The 16,993-nt window shown below is 50.0% G+C and overlaps 1 protein-coding gene across 8 annotated transcripts in view; it reads right to left on the reverse strand.

The window, feature by feature from the left end:
- The window catches only part of GPATCH8 (G-patch domain containing 8), a 102,660-nt gene extending 86,906 nt beyond the window's left edge, over positions 1-15,754 (reverse strand). For 5 of the 8 annotated variants that reach the window (XM_060254554.1, XM_060254562.1, XM_060254558.1 and 2 more), the window contains exon 1: positions 15,640-15,715. Coding sequence is in view for 1 of the 8 variants with exons in the window: in XM_060254553.1 (XP_060110536.1) it covers positions 15,640-15,684 (45 nt within the window). In the remaining 7 variants the exon portion in view is untranslated. Of the gene's footprint in view, positions 1-15,639 lie in introns of all 8 variants that reach the window. The other 3 variants (XM_060254556.1, XM_060254559.1, XM_060254553.1) reach the window with 2 other exon arrangements.
- Positions 15,755-16,993: the final 1,239 nt, after the last annotated feature.

Here is a 16,993-nt window from a genome sequence, read left to right on the forward strand (position 1 = left end):
AAGAAACAATACTTTGCAGCCAAGATTGCATCTGCAAATTCGCGCCCAGCACAATTGTTTAGGGTAATTGGAGATCTTATAACACTGCCACAAGGCAAACCAAATGTTAGAGAATTGGAGATTGGCTGTGAGGCATTTGCGAAATATTTTGCAGATAAAATCTCATCACTCCGCCAAGACCTGCCTATCACATTAGATACAGTAAGTCAGACTGAGGCTCCGCGCCTGTCTTCGGATTCACTGCTGGACCACTTCGACCCACTCAGCCTGGAAGAAGTTGATGGAATTCTCTCCGCTGCTCGCCCAACAACATGCGATCTGGACCCTTGCCCCTCCTGGCTGATTAAATCTTGCCAGAGGGAGCTTAGATGTCCTCTACGGGACATCATAAATAGATCCCTCTTAGAGGGGCGTTTTCCAACGCCTCTGAAAGAGGCCTTGGTCCGTCCCCTCTTGAAAAAATCAACAGCAGACCCGGCCGAATTGGCGAACTACCGACCGGTGTCTAATTTACCATTTTTAGGTAAAATCATCGAGAGGGCAGTGGCGTTGCAGCTACAGAGATTTCTAGATGACGCTTCTGTCCTAGACCCGTGCCAGTCTGGCTTCCGACCGGGCCACGGGACGGAGACGGTCTTGGTCGCCTTGGCAGATGACCTCCAACGGCAACTGGATCGAGGCGGTGTAGCAGTGCTGATGTTATTAGATCTGTCGGCTGCATTTGATACGGTCGACCATCGGCTACTGATTCACCGCCTCGCCGACATTGGGGTTAAGGGGTCTGCTTTACAATGGCTCTCCTCTTTCCTCAGGGGTCGGGGACAAAGGGTGGCGATCGGGGGTGAACGATCCCAGAGGCGCACACTAGATTGTGGGGTGCCTCAGGGAGCAGTCCTCTCCCCGATGTTATTTAACATCTATATGCGCCCCCTTGCCCAGATTGCCAGGAGGTTTGGGCTGGGTTGCCACCAATATGCAGATGACACCCAGCTCTATCTGCTAATGGACGGCCGGCCCGCCTCCCCCCCGGAAGACCTGGATCGGGCGTTACAGGCTATCGCAACGTGGCTTAGACTGAGTGGGCTGAAGCTGAATCCGGCAAAGACAGAGGTTCTCTGTGTGGGTCGCGGCGCTCCAGGGGAGGAAATATCTCTCCCGACCTTCGATGGTGTGCAGCTAAAGGCGGCGCAGCAGGTGAAGAGTCTGGGTGTTTTACTGGAGCCTTCATTATCAATGGAGGCCCAGATAACAGCCACTGCCAAGTCAGCTTTCTTCCATCTGAGGCGGGCAAAGCAGTTGGCCCCTTTCCTGGAGCGTCGGGACCTAGCAACGGTGATCCATGCGACGGTCACCTCACGATTGGACTACTGTAACGCCCTCTACATGGGGCTGCCTCTGTGCCGGACCCGGAAGTTACAGCTAGTGCAGAACGCGGCGGCCAGGCTGTTACTTGGTCTCCCAAGATGGGAACATGTGCGGCCGGGGCTACGCGAACTGCACTGGTTACCGATTGTATACCGGGTCCAGTACAAAGTGCTGGTTATCACCTTTAAAGCCCTATATGGCCGAGGACCAGCCTACCTGAAGGACCGTCTCTCCTCGTATGAACCCCAGAGAGCACTGAGGTCAGTAGGAAAGAACAGACTGACTACCCCTGGGCCAAGACAAATTAAACTACAGAATACTCGCTCTCGGGCCTTTTCGGCCGCAGCCCCACATCTCTGGAACCAACTCCCAGAGGAGGTGCGGGCCCTGCGGAACCTTGATCAGTTCCGCAGGGCCTGCAAGACCACCCTTTTTAAATTAGCTTATGAATAACTGAAATCCGCCATCAACATCAACTAGAAGAGTGTCAAGGATAGCGTCAAAAATGTTTTAGTTAATTGTTTTAATTCTGGTTTTTAAGGTTAATTTAATGTTTAATTTAATGTTTTTAATGTAACTGTTTTATTGTTGGTGTACCATTGGTCACCGTATTGTTAGCCGCCCTGAGCCTGCTTCGGCAGGGGAGGGCGGGGTATAAATAAAATTTATTATTATTATTATTATTATTATATTAAGATCAACAAAGTGTGCTTGCGACGAAGTTTAATTCTAGGTATAAGCTTATACCTAGAACTAAATGTTGTTGGTCTTATAGGTGCCGCTAGTCTCAAACTTTAAGTTAAGATTTTTAAAGAATGAAGAGAAAGAAACAGCAGCATTAAAGAATTTAAGGCAGAGTTCCAGGCGTAAGGGACAGTCGGGGAGAACAAGCATAGCTATTTGGTATGACAGTATATATACACCAAGCATGTTGAAGTTTAAGCACATTTTGGTCCTGTCCACGCTTGATGGAAGACTCCTAGGAGGCCTGCATTTAAAATGGAGGGATATAAAGTGTACGAAACACACTGGAGAACATCTGACCTCTGAGCCCGTCTGAAGTGGAAAAGATGGAGGAGCAGAAACACTGAAATATTAAAGCAGAGATATTAGAGGCCCAGGCTTAGAAGAGCTTTTGTGAGTAAGAAAATGGCATTTGGACGGGATGGCTAGATGTACTTGGACTCCACACACTACTTGGGGGATCTCTTTTTCATTTTGTGCATTTTTATCTCACCCTTCCTTTAAGGGGTTCTGGGTAGCATATGCTGGTCTCCCCTCTTCCATTTTACCATCACAACAACCCTATGAAGGAGGCTGGGCTAAGAGACAGTGTCTAGAACAAGATCACCCAGCAACCTTCATGGCAAAGGAGGGATTTAAACCCTGTCTCTCTCAGTCCAAAGCTCTTGAATTCTACGCCATGTTTTGATACGGCAACTGCCCACTCTGTTTGCTACGCTGTCTTCAGACATCTGTTTATGCTTGCTTGTTCCTAAGACCATAAAAGTGACTCAATATTTTGTTTTCAAAATCACATCATCCTAACGTAGGTTTCCTCTTAGCTTATTCTGCCAATCTTCCTTCCCCTTTCATTAAAAAAAAAAAGTAAACAGGATTATATTTTACAAGGTCCTATTTTAAATAAATTTTAGAGAGCCCCGTGGCGCAGAGCGGTAAACCTGCAGTACTGCAGTCCTAAACTCTGCTCACGACCTGAGTTCGATCCCTGCGGAAGCTGGGTTCAGGTAGCCGGCTAAAGGTTGACTCAGCCTTCCATCCTTCCAAGGTCGGTACCCAACTTGCTGGAGGGAAAGTGCAAATCAGGGGTCCCCAACCTCTGAACTGGTACCGGTTCGTGGCCTGTTTCCAAGTGGGATGCGCAGCTGCCCGCCCCCCCCCCCGCAGCCTCATCGTCCTCCCGCACAGCCTCGCCATTCCCCGTTTATACCACTTTAAGGCCGGGGAAGGTGCCAAGAAGCACTTTCCAGGCCGATCTCCCCTGCCGATCAGCTGATCCAATCGCTGAGGAAAACAGCAGCAGCAGTGAGCGACCACTGAAACAGCCACACTGCTGTAGTTTTCCCGGCCGATTGGATCAGCTGATCAGTGGGGGGGCGGAGGTCGACCTGGAAGGCACTTCACCTTAAAGTGGTAAAGTGTCCTTAATGTGGTAAAAACAGGAGGCGGTGAGGCTGCGCGGGGGCGGGCAGCAAATCTGCAGGGGGCGGGGCAGAGGAGGGAGGAGGAGGCGCCGCAGGGGGGGATGGGAGGCGGCCGCTGGCTCTGGGGCCGCAGTGGGCCGGCCAGCCCTGGGATATAAAAGGTTGAGGGCCTCTGGTGTAGATGACTGGGGAATGCAATGGCAAACCACCCCGTAAAAAGTCTGCTGTGAAAATGTTGTGAAAGCAACGTTACCCCAGTCGGAAACGAACCGGTGCTTGCACAGGGGACTACCTTTACCTTTTTATTTTAAATACCCAGAGCAGGAATACAGAAGAAATGGAGATAAAGGGACAGAAATGGAAATAAAGAAGAAATGGATATAAAATAGTACGTTAAACAAGATTAACATTCAAAATCAGGTTACAATAAATTCAGGAGCAACTCTTCTCACTGGTACTTCCTATGTCTATCCACCCATCATGCTGCCTATCATAAGCTGCATAGAGTCATTAAGCCTAAAAACTCACAATGTACCATCTTACAGATTTGACTCTGCTGCCTCCTCCATCACTATTTGCAATCCTGTGTCAACTCCTTATTACAGCGGATTTTTCAGTGGCCACTAGGAGACACAATTCACTTCCACTGCCAAGTTTCATGACGTAGCCAAAGATAACCACCAAACGCTTTAATAGGCAAGCAAAAGTTTTAACTGCCTAGAATCCCTGCCAAGATAACAGTTGATCTACACACATTCTTCTTTTGAAAGAAGGCCCACGTTTTAATCATGTTTCCCATCAGTAATTCAGGGGGGGCTTCCTGGAGCAATATGGCTGCGCGAGTGACGTTGCTTGCGTCACACTGAACCACGGATCTTTTGTTTTCGTCAGGGTGTATTAGGCAGGACTCAGATGTAAACCACGCCTTCAGTTCATTAAATCTTTTTTGACACTCCCCCTGTCCACTGGAGGCCGGAACTACCTTTTAAGGCTTGCGGTCCCTTCCCTTTTGTTTTTAACAGTTCGGTGAGGGGTAGGGTGACTTCCACAAAGTTATTGATGAACCCCCTGTAAAAATTGGCGAACCCCAGGAAGCTCTGGAGCTGCTTGCGGGTGCGGGGAGGTTTCCAATCGATCACTGCTTGTACCTTGTTCGGGTCCATCCCCAAACACCCCGTGGATATGCGATACCCCAGGAAATCGAGTTCCATTTTATGGAATTTGCACTTGGACAGTTTGGCAAACAGCTTGTGCTCATATAAGGTCTGGAGTACTTCCCTCACCAGCCGGACATGCGAAGGTAGGTCCTGGGAGTATATTAAAACATCATCCAGGTAGCAAACCACACCCTTATAAAGGTACTTTTGCAACACTTCATTGATTAAGTTCATAAACACCCCCGGAGCCCCCCTGAGGCCGAACGGCATGACCAAGTATTCATATTGGCCGAGCGGGATGTTAAATGCGGTTTACCATTCGTCCCCCTCCTTGATGCGCACTCGAAAGTACGCATCCCGGAGATCAAACTTGGTAAAGATTTTCCCTTGAGACACCTCCCCCAAGAGGTCCCAAATGAGCGGGAACGGGTACACGTTACTCATAGAAATCGTATTCAACCCGCGGAAGTCAGTACATAGTCATAAAGTGCCATCCTTTTACTTTCTGAGAGTACGGGGCAGCATGGGGGGACTTGGCAGGTCATATGAAACCCCTGCGTGGGTTCATCTCCAGAAACTTTTGTAGTTCCTCCTGCTCCCCTCGGCTCATTGAGTACAGTTTTGCTTTGGGCAGTGACTCCCCCTCTACCAGCTCAATGGCACACTCCGTATCTCAGTGAGGGGGTAGCTTGTCCGCCTCTTGGGCACCTTATGTAGATCTTGGTATTCGGGGGGTAGGGTGAGTGCCTCGACTTTGGTAACGCATAACTTTTTCAGTTGGGGGGGTGCGAGCCCCACCTTTTGTCCCAGCAGATCTAGGAAGTATATTGCATTCCCATTCCATTGGACTAGCAGATCGTGATTGCTAAGCTGAGGACGGCTTGGAACTTGGTGGCCGGGGCTATGATGAAGGTGCGGGGCACCCCTAGGGCACAAACTTCCGTCCCTGTGCTACATGGGTCCCTCTTCATCGGACTCCCGTCCATCTGCTCAAATACATAAGATTCCTTAAGGGGCATAGTTCTCAGTCCTCACACCTCTACTAAACTGGGCGATAGTAAGTCTTTTGAGCACCCTGAGTCCAGTAGGGCCCTGATGCAGTAAAACCGTTTTGTGATTGGGTTCACTAGGGTTATGGGCACATAATACCAAGTCCCGGATAATCTCACCCTAAGCGGCGCAGCCGTGGCTAGGACCTGTTGTTGCGCGCGCCTCACAGCAGATTATTGTCGTTTCCCACCAGCTGGGTCTCTCCGTCCTCCCCCTCGAACTCTTCCAGAATCGGTTCTCAGAACTGTAATGCCACGGACTTGGCTTTGGCAATCGGGGTCCCCAACCCCCCGGCTTTCTTCTTCTTCGCTTCTGGCTTGATCGGGGTGGAGGTTTGCAGTTCTCTCAGCTTGTACGGACACTCGCTGGCGATGTGATTCTCGCCCCCACACTTGAAGCTCAACTTGGCCTTGGCTCTACGGTCTCGCTCCTCTCGGGAGAATGACTTGGGGGCCCTTTTGAGGAGGCTCGATCTTGGGGTTTCTCCCAGCCTTCTCTGGGAGCCACTTGGGGTTTCTCCCAGCCACTTTGTTGTTTCTTGTGGAGGGCGATCATCTTGTTGCAATCCTCTATCTCACAGGCTAATTGGATCCAACCAACCAGGTCCTTTGGCTCCTTCGCCTTTAGGGCTTCGCCATAAATGATGGAATTCAGGCCACTCTTGAATTGTTCAATCCTGGGCCCCTCGTCCCATTGGTGGACCTTTGAATTCAGCCACCTGAATTCATTGAGGTAGTCACGCACCAACCCTGCGCCATGTTTCAGTCTTGTAGGGCCGATATGGCATTGAGTCTCTTGCAGAGGGGCCTCGAAGTGGCGGCGTAGAGCCCTCAGGAGGTCCATGGCCGAATTTAGGGCCGGGGACTGACTTTCGAACAGGATGACATACCACTGGGCGGCCGCCTCGCAAAGGCAGCTCCCAATGTATACCACCTGGGAAGCTGTGTGCCCACACGCTGAGGTGGCCCCGTACCAACACTATGAAGTAGGCGAGGTCTGCAGGGTCCCCATCGAACTTCACCTCACTGACCCGAGGCCTGCCTGGCACCGGGGCAGGTTCCTCCGGCCTGGGTTGGGAAGCCGGTTCACCCCCTGTGGGCAGCTCTCCCCCCTCAGGGGCCCCTGGTTGGTCACCCTCCTGCGGAACTTGTAGGGGGGGGCGCGGCTGCGACCCGCTCTGCCACCATCCGTAGCTGCCGGGCGAGGTTGCGCATCTCCTGGATTAGGAAGGCATGCATGGCCTGCATCTCCTCACGCAGCTGGCTGCTCTGGCTGGCGAGGACTTCCTGCACCCACTCGTTAGCACCATTCCCCGTGCCACTCGCACAGTGATACTCCCCTCCACTCTCATCACCCTGGAACCCCCACAGGTGGTAGGGCCTCTGTAGCCCTGAGAGTCGGGTGCGGTGGTGGGGATCCTCTCTCAGATCTTCAATAATAGTCTCCTGGAAATCCATGCAACACCATTCTCTCCTCCAAACTGTCACTGTGGCAGGAGTAACCCTCAGCCCTTCGTCACTTCCTCCTCGTCGGTCGTAATGGTTATAATTGTCCCCGTAGCTTGGTCCTGTTTGCCAGCCATCATTAGTCTCGGTTCAGGCCACTCGGGGATGTGTAGAGTTCCGACAAAATGTCAGACCCAGAGGCAAGGAACAGACTAGTAAAGTTCAAGATCTTTATTCCAGCATCAAAGGCAGGTACAGGTGTTGTCGGAACCGGCCCTCCCGCCAGTTCCCCACTCTTAAAATCCCTTGCCTTGACCATTACAATTCAAGCCAATTGCACCAAACTGCAGCGGGGATTTTGCACGGGTTCCCTCCTACTCTATCATCACCTCAGCTGCCTGTTATCTACCCCATCGGCCACATCTCCACCGGCTCCCTTGACCTTGGTTGCATAGTAACGTGCGAGTTCCCAGACATGCCACCCTCCCTCTAGATAAGCAGTGAGGATGCTTCAAAGCAATCAGCCAGCGTAGCAAGCACAAGCGTTAGCACTGTATAACTGCTAGCCATTTGGATACATATGGCAAGAGGAACAAAGATGGAGTGACTCTTGACACCTCTCAATTCTTCCGTGTGCATGCACACAAAAGGTCATAGTTTAAATAAACTTTTGTTGGTCTTAAAGGTGCCACTTGAATCAAAATCTGTTATATTGCTTAAAACCAACATGGCTGCCCACCGGGAATGCTCCCATCTGTTACGTAAGAATAATGACAGTCTCAAGGATTCCTCTCTAGCAGTCACTCTGCTTTCGAGCTTCTGCTTTACTGGGATCAAGCGATCAATTCGCCTCACAGCTTCCTGCTCTGGTTTGTTTTTTGAGATTTGGAAGCTGAGAGGGAAACTGGAAGGAGCTGTGAGTCAAAATGCGGCTACGCAGTGACTAGTGTAGAATCAATTGCTTGATTTGAGGAAAGAAGAAGCCCGGGGGGAGCAACTGCTAGCGAGGAATCGGTTAGCGATTTAACTTTGCACATTTAAGGGCTACACGTGTACCCTTTTAAACGTCAATCCCTTCCTTGATTGCATGTAGCAAGGATTAGTCATAACGTAAGAAGAGCCCAGGTGGAACAGACCAGTGGTGCATGTAGTGCAAGATCCTGTCTCACACTGCAGCCAACAACAGGACACAGAGGCTGAGACCTTCCTCTGATGTTGCCTACTAGTACTGATATTCAGAGGTTCACTTTCTCTGAATGCAGAGGTTCCCTTTAGTCACCATGGCTAGTAGCCACTGACGGATCTGTCCTCCACAACTCTATCTGGGTGTGTTAGATGCTAACAAGCCGTCTCCAGTTTATGGTGACTCTATGAATTAATAACATCCAAAAGATCCTATTACTAACAACTTTGCTCAGGTTTCATGAACCGAAGGCCATGTTGGGTCTTACTCTGTTCCTGCTGTCTTGAACTTTGCTTAACATTATTGTCCTTCCCGGCGATTCTTGTCTTCTGATAAAAGTATGACACCCTTAGTGTAGTCATTTTAGCTTCTAGGGAGTGTTCAGGCTTGATTGGATAGAGAACCCACTTATTCATCTTTTGGGCGGTCCACAAAATCCATAAAGCTCTCCTCCAACACCACATTCCAAATCCATCAGCTTCCTTCCTGTCAGCTTTCTTCACTGTTCAACTTTCACGCCCGTTTACCTAGCATGAATAATCTTGATCGTGGTCACCAGCGACACAGCCTTACACTTGAGGATCTCTTCTAGCTCCTTCCTGGTTACCTTTCCAGATTGAATTTTGTAGTCTCTCTTTTTGTTTATGATTAAGCCAAAATGGAAAATCTCTTAACAATTTCAGTTTCTCCACCATCAAGCTTAAAACTGTGTAATTCTTCAATAGTCCTGTAATGCGTTCAATGTCTTTTCAAAGCTATCAATACCTATGGCCATTCCTCTGGAATTCCGCATTTTAACTACTTATTCTGTAAAGAAATATTTCCTTTTTTCCATCCTGAATCTACTACCCATCAGATTAATTGGATGCCCTTAAGTTCTAGTCTTTGGAGAAAAGGTTCTCTCTGTCTACTCTCTCAAACTGAGAGCCAGTTTGGTGCAGTGGTTAAGTGTGCGGACTCTTACCTAGGAGAACCGGATTTGATTCCCCACTCCTCCATTTGCACCTGCTGGCATGGCCTTGGGTCACCCATAGCTTTCATAGAAGCTTTCCTTGAAAGGGCAGCTGCTGTAAAAGCACTCTCAGCCCCACCCACCTCACAGGGAGTTTGTTGTGGGGGGTGGGAAGGTAGCATAGATTGTTACCGCTCTAGGATTCAGGGTATAGGGTGGGATATAAATCCAAAATCTTCTACACAACTGAATGTTTTTCAGAAATTAACAGCTTACTGAAATTCCACTTTAGAAGACTTAGTCTCATTGCAGGACTCTGTATTATATCTCATCAAGTCGGGTGTTAAAAGAAATGTCAATCCTACACAAGCAAACCAAACCATAAATAAAATCAAACCTTGTGGCACCTTTAAGATTAATAGATTTACTGTAGCATAAGTTTCCACATGCTAAAAGCCTGCTTCGTATTCAACAGAAATGAACAGACCAAAAATAAAGTTGGCATTCTTTTCATGACAGGAAGGAGTCTTATTTATTTATTTATGCATTTTTTATTTCACACACACACCCCACACACACCAAGCAGGCTCAGGACAGGGTACAAATCTGAGTTACTTCTACGCAGCCGAAGCCTCCACTGCATCTTATTTCACAATTCTCCATGCTACCTGCATGTTTTCCATGCAGTGACCCAGTTACCTTGAAGAGCCACAAAGCCCTCTTAATTGGTTTGCTAGGACTATCTTCATAGAGCTCTAAAGAAAGGAACTGTAGTCTGATAACTTAAAAAAAAAAATCTCTAAGCACCACCCAGTATTCATCCCCTGACCCAAATTTCTGTTGCCAAGATATGCAGTAGTAATGCAGCACGCTCTTTCAAGGATGCAAAATGGTTTGTTTTTGTCCAAGAAGCAGGGGGGGGGAAATTACTCATTGTTCAATGTTTTTCCACATGCTAATAATATTAAAATAAAGATGCTCACAACTAGCAAATGCCAACAGATTTCTGAAAGGCAGAAATCTGAAAGGAACAAATGGCTGACACAATTTTCCATATGGATATTTATTTCAAATGAACCGATTTTATTTACTTTGACCTTTTCTTGTAGCCTATCAGGAAGCGATTTGATAGGCCCTCTGGCAAATCTGGAATCATCAATACCTGTGGCCAACGATTTTGACTGTGATTTTCCTACAAAGGCTATTATCTTCCGTGACCTTAAGCATCTAAAAACTATCATCAAAAGCACAGGCTAAATGCAGCCTCCTCAGTAAAGTAAGCCCCATAATTGTTAAGCCAAGCCACCATCCCACTGGCTCAATAATTTCCACTATTGCAAGATGAGTGAAAGAAGACAAGTTCTTGCAGAAAAGCACATATCACTCGACCTGGGCAGGTGTATCTAGCATATGTACCTTAAAGCCAATTCAATTATTTTGTCTAGCCAGACAAGCAACACCTATATAGGCACTTCCATAGAGATGCCCTGGGAAGAAAGTGTGGCAAGCACTACCCACTCTGGATGACCCTGTGGCCATTTGTTACTCTGTTAACACAACATGAACTAGAAAGGGCAGTTATATCCTTTGGAACAAATAATCATCTATACCGCAACGACTCCCTCGCCTCCTTCACTAGCCAACCAATGTGGTGGAGCCTTGAAGTCCCTTTATCTGTTTGTCCATGCCATCATCTGGTTCTATGCAAGGAGGGGGCAGAAAGCAGCGTTTTTAGAAACGACATCTTTGAGGTTTCTTCCCCTCCTCCCAACGGTTTGATATCAGAGTGTATTTTGAAGTTATTTCTCTCTCCCCAGTCCAACACCATGATTTAGACCAGGGACTGCCTTCTCCAGGGCACATCACAATCATATCTTCCTTCAAGTGGCTGCAAGACACACACGCCATGCTTGCCAAAGAAGGTCCCTTGCTTCACCCCAAAAGTGCCACATAGTCACACTGGGAAGTGTCAGAGAACAATGCCAGAACCCCTTTTTTATTTTTAGACCAGGAGTGGTGATGACACGATGAAACAAAACTCCTTCCGATCCAACTTTGAGCAGCTGACAGCAACTCCTCGCTATTGGTTGGTGCTGTGCAGCTCAGGTATGCAGTGCTGGACTCCAATACGATGCAGGCTGAGCAGGTAGCCAGGTGCAGAAGTCACACCGCTGCCTCTGAGGAACAGACTCCATCACTGCAGCTACCCCTGTTCAGCAAAAGCCATCTATCAGTGACCACCACTGCCTAGACAGTCAAGTGCCGGTTGGATCCAGGAGTTGTCGGCCATGCCCTCACCTTCGAGCTCTTCTGGTCCACCTCTGCTGTTCTGTTTTGTCACCTGATACAACCCAGCTGGACTGCGGAGAAACAGTACTCCCCCCACAGCCACCAAGGAAGAACCAATTCTGTGCAGCACAGCACAATCCTATCTTTCTTCTTCAGGGCTTCTTCCCAGGAGAACTTTGGGAAGCTGGAGGGAAAGTTGAGGGCAGGGGGGGGGGAGAGCCCTAAGATCAGTGTGGAAGCCAACAGAATCCAGACAAGGGGTCCCCTCACAGAGAACAGCAATTCTTAGCGGGTTTTCAGTGTAGACGTTTTGAGAGTGGAAGTTGGGAGTGTAAACTCTCTCACTGCCATCCCCATATCCCACTTAAGATACCGCTCACCAAGCATCCTTAACAATCAGACATTATCCAAATATTTTCAGCCACTGCAAATGTATTTTTAAATGCGTGCAGTGTAACCAAATCCACTCATATCTCATGCTGACATTCTAAAACAGCCTGATTTTAGTCCTTGGCAAAAAAAAAAAAATCAACAGAGCATCAGGTCACACACAATCCTGGAGTCTGCCCCACCCATTTTGGTCAGCATGACTGCATCTTCACACAAGGATATTTCCTCCCCCGCCCCCATCACTCAGACCAAACAAACTGCTCAACCCTGATGCAAGCGACATTTAGGTCTTCTTTGCATCAACACTCCCTGCCCTCAACAAATAAAAGAGAGACTTATGTGGATAAAATTCTGTTCTGGACAGTTGCCTTGATGGTCCTCATCCACTAGTTTCATCAAAAAATTTAAGGTCTCACCTTAGCGGGGGTGTAAGCGAGGGGGGGACATAAAAGGAAACCAAACAAATCTACCATTCCTACCTCTACAACTGGGAGAAGTTTAAAAAGGTTTTCCAAAAGAGTTCCCATGCAGGGATTCCCTCTTTATTGCTGGGTGGGATGGTGGAGTTAAGAGGGCAACAGACAGAAAGGCATAAAAGGAACTCTTATGGACATATGAAGCTACCTTATACTAAATCAGACCCTTGGTCCATCAAAGTCAGTATTGTCTTCTCAGACTGGCAGCGGCTCTCCAGGGTCTCAAGCTGAGGTTTTTCACACCTATTTGCCTGGACTCTTTTTTGGAGATGCCAGGGATTGAACCTGGGACCTTCTGCTTCCCAAGCAGATGCTCTACCACTGAACCACCGTCCCTCCCCTTAGACATATGAACATGTATGAACATATGAAGCTGCCTTCTACTGAATCAGACCCTGGGTCCATCCAAGTCAGTATTGCCTTCTCAGACTGGCAGCGGCTCTCCAGGGTCTCAAGCTGAGGTTTTTCACACCTATTTGCCTGGACCCTTTTTTTGGAGATGCCAGGGATTGAACCTGGGACCTCCTGCTTCCCAAGCAGGTGCTCTACCACTGAGTCACCATCCCTCCCTTTAAGTCAGTCTTGTCTATTCAGACTGGCAGCGGCTCTCCAGGGTCTCAAGTGGAGGTTTTTCACACCTACTTGCCTGGACCCTTTTTTAGTTGGAGATGCCAGGGATTGAACCTGGGACCTTCTGCTTCCCAAGCAGATGCTCTACCACTGAGCCACCATCCCTTCCTTTAGACCTGTGAACATGTATGAACCTATGAAGCTGCCTTCTACTGAATCAGACCTTGGTCCATCAAAGTCAGTATTGTCTTCTCAGACTGGCAGCGGCTCTCCAGGGTCTCAAGCTGAGGTTTTTCACATCTATTTGCCTGGACCCTTTTTTAGTGGAGATGCCAAGGATTGAACCTGGGACCTTCTGCTTCCCAAGCAGATGCTCTACCACTGAGCCACCATCCCTTCCCTTAGACCTGTGAACATGTATGAACATATGAAGCTGCCTTATACTGAATCAGACCTTGGTCCATCAAAGTCAGTATTGTCTTCTCAGACTGGCAGCGGCTCTCCAGGGTCTCAAGCTGAGGTTTTTCACATCTATTTGCCTGGACCCTTTTTTAGTGGAGATGCCGGGGATTGAACCTGGGACCTCCTGCTTCCCAAGCAAATGCTCTACCACTGAGCCACCATCCCTCCCCTGCTCTCCAGGGTCTCCAGCTGAGGTTTTTCACACCCACTTGCCTGGACCCTTTTTAGTTGGAGATGCCGGGGATTGAACCTGGGACCTTCTGCTTCCCAAGCAGATGCTCTACCACTGAACCACCGTCCCTCCCCTTAGACATATGAACATGTATGAACATATGAAGCTGCCTTCTACTGAATCAGACCCTGGGTCCATCCAAGTCAGTATTGCCTTCTCAGACTGGCAGCGGCTCTCCAGGGTCTCAAGCTGAGGTTTTTCACACCTATTTGCCTGGACCCTTTTTTTGGAGATGCCAGGGATTGAACCTGGGACCTCCTGCTTCCCAAGCAGGTGCTCTACCACTGAGTCACCATCCCTCCCTTTAAGTCAGTCTTGTCTATTCAGACTGGCAGCGGCTCTCCAGGGTCTCAAGTGGAGGTTTTTCACACCTACTTGCCTGGACCCTTTTTTAGTTGGAGATGCCAGGGATTGAACCTGGGACCTTCTGCTTCCCAAGCAGATGCTCTACCACTGAGCCACCATCCCTTCCTTTAGACCTGTGAACATGTATGAACCTATGAAGCTGCCTTCTACTGAATCAGACCTTGGTCCATCAAAGTCAGTATTGTCTTCTCAGACTGGCAGCGGCTCTCCAGGGTCTCAAGCTGAGGTTTTTCACATCTATTTGCCTGGACCCTTTTTTAGTGGAGATGCCAAGGATTGAACCTGGGACCTTCTGCTTCCCAAGCAGATGCTCTACCACTGAGCCACCATCCCTTCCCTTAGACCTGTGAACATGTATGAACATATGAAGCTGCCTTATACTGAATCAGACCTTGGTCCATCAAAGTCAGTATTGTCTTCTCAGACTGGCAGCGGCTCTCCAGGGTCTCAAGCTGAGGTTTTTCACATCTATTTGCCTGGACCCTTTTTTAGTGGAGATGCCGGGGATTGAACCTGGGACCTCCTGCTTCCCAAGCAAATGCTCTACCACTGAGCCACCATCCCTCCCCTGCTCTCCAGGGTCTCCAGCTGAGGTTTTTCACACCCACTTGCCTGGACCCTTTTTAGTTGGAGATGCCGGGGATTGAACCTGGGACCTTCCGCTTACCAAGCAGATGCTCCACCACTGAGCCACAGCCCCATTCATGGCTCTGCAGCGACTCCAGCTGAGGTTTTTCACACCTATTTGCCTGGACCCTTTTTAGTTGGAGATGCCAGGGATTGAACCTGGGACCTTCCGCTTACCAAGCAGATGCTCCACCACTGAGCCACAGCCCCATTCATGGCTCTCCAGCGCCTCCAGCTGAGGTTTTTCACACCTATTTGCCTGGACCCTTTTCAGTTGGAGATGCCGGGGATTGAACCTGGGACCTTCCGCTTCCCAAGCGAATGCTCCGCCACCGAGCCACCGTCCCTCCTTAAACTCTTCTTAAAACCGCAAATCACCCAACGACAACGCAAGAGAGGCGATACGCAGCATTTACTCAAAAGGCACGACTTAGGGTTCTTTTTACGTATGCCATCCCAAAACAACTGGGAGTCCACCTTACCTGTGCTACCTTACCATCAAACCTACACGCATAGTCACAGTTCCAGATTTGTTTTAAAATCATGCATAACTTTTTGTTGTTGTTGTTGTCGTTCGTCTTCCTTTCGCGCAAAGGCGGCAAGCTGGATGACAAGAGGAAGGCAGGCAGGCAGGCACACAAGACACCCCTCCCCTCCCCCCCAGGGGAAAGGACAGCGAAGGGAAGGGAAGGCAAGGCCAGCGGCCTTCTTCCTCCCTCCCTCCCCACCACCCCCGGCTCGAGCAACGGGGCCCAGCATCTCCCACCCTGGCCGGGCCTAAGCCCAGGAGGAGGCTGCAGGCGAAGAGGGAGGGGCGGAGGGAAGGGCTTCTGTTCCGCCGGAGCCGGGACGGGGAAGGCGCGGGAGGCCGCCAGACGCGAGCCCGGTCCCCGCCGCAGGGGACGGTTACCTGGAAGTCCCTGTCCTCGTTGAAGCGGGAGAACCTGTCCGCCATTTTGTTCCGCTTCGCCCCAGCCTGTCAGTCAGGGGGAGGCGTCGGCGTCGAGCAGGGCGGGCGCGCCCCCGAGCCCCGCCAGAGACCCGGCCGCCCCGTGCGCGCGCGCCCCCGACGCCGCGCCGACGCCGGGGCGTGCTCGCGCTCGCCGGGGCGTTCCGCAACGGGCTTGCGGCACTGCGCGTGCGCCGCCTCCTTCTTCTTCTCCTTTCGATCCCCGCCTGCCTCGCCTCGCCTCGCGACCTCGGAGCGTGCGCAGAAGCCCCGCTCTTCTTTCTCCCCCCTCCCCCGCCCTCTTTGGTCCCCGCTAGAGGTCGCTGTAGAGTCTGCAGGGATGCTCCCGGCCAGGTGTCTCCGGATGCTCGCTGCGGCGGTTGCCAGCCTCCAGGTACGCCCTGGAGTCGTCCCAGAATTACGACCGGTCTTCAAACTGCAAAGATTCATTCTCCTGCAGGGCACGACAGGTTCAGGGGAAGGACGGTGGCTCAGTGGTGGAGCATCTGCTTGGGAAGCGGAAGGTCCCAGGTTCAATCCCCGGCATCTCCAACTAAAAAGGGTCCAGGCAAATAGGTGTGAAAAACCTCAGCTGGAGTCCCTGGAGAGCAGGGGAGGGATGGTGGCTCAGTGGTAGAGCATCTGCTTGGGAAGCAGAAAGTCCCAGGCTCAATCCCCGGCATCTCCAACTAAAAGGGTCCAGGCAAATAGGTGTGAAAAACCTCAGCTTGAGACCCTGGAGAGCCGCTGCCAGTCTGAGAAGACAATACTGACTTTGATGGACCCGAGGGTCTGATTCAGTATAAGATAGCTTCATATGTAGGAGGGATGGTGGCTCAGTGGTAGAGCATCTGCTTGGGAAGCAGAAGGTCCCAGGTTCAATCCCCGGCATCTCCAACTAAAAAGGGTCCAGGCAAATAGGTGTGAAAAACCTCAGCTGGAGACCCTGGAGAGCCATGAATGGGGCTGTGGCTCAGTGGTAGAGCATCTGCTTGGGAAGCAGAAGGTCCCAGGTTCAATCCCCGGCATCTCCAACTAAAAAGGGTCCAGGCAAATAGGTGTGAAAAACTTCAGCTTGAGACCCTGGAGAGCCGCTGCCAGTCTGAGAAGACAATACTGACTTTGATGGACCGAGGGTTTGATTCAGTAGAAGGCAGCTTCATAGGTTCATATATGTTCAGGAGATGGCCTGAGTTCCTGTCCCCCTTCAAAGATAGATTGCAGCGTTGGTCTCAAGGAGCAGAACAAAGTTGGCATCCATTAGCATCTTTAGATCAGCAAGAGTTTTAATCTGGGCATACGGTTAGACCTGAAA

This window comes from Heteronotia binoei, chromosome 15 (genome assembly GCF_032191835.1).
Source record: "Heteronotia binoei isolate CCM8104 ecotype False Entrance Well chromosome 15, APGP_CSIRO_Hbin_v1, whole genome shotgun sequence".
NCBI classification, from domain to species: Eukaryota; Metazoa; Chordata; class Lepidosauria; order Squamata; family Gekkonidae; genus Heteronotia; species Heteronotia binoei.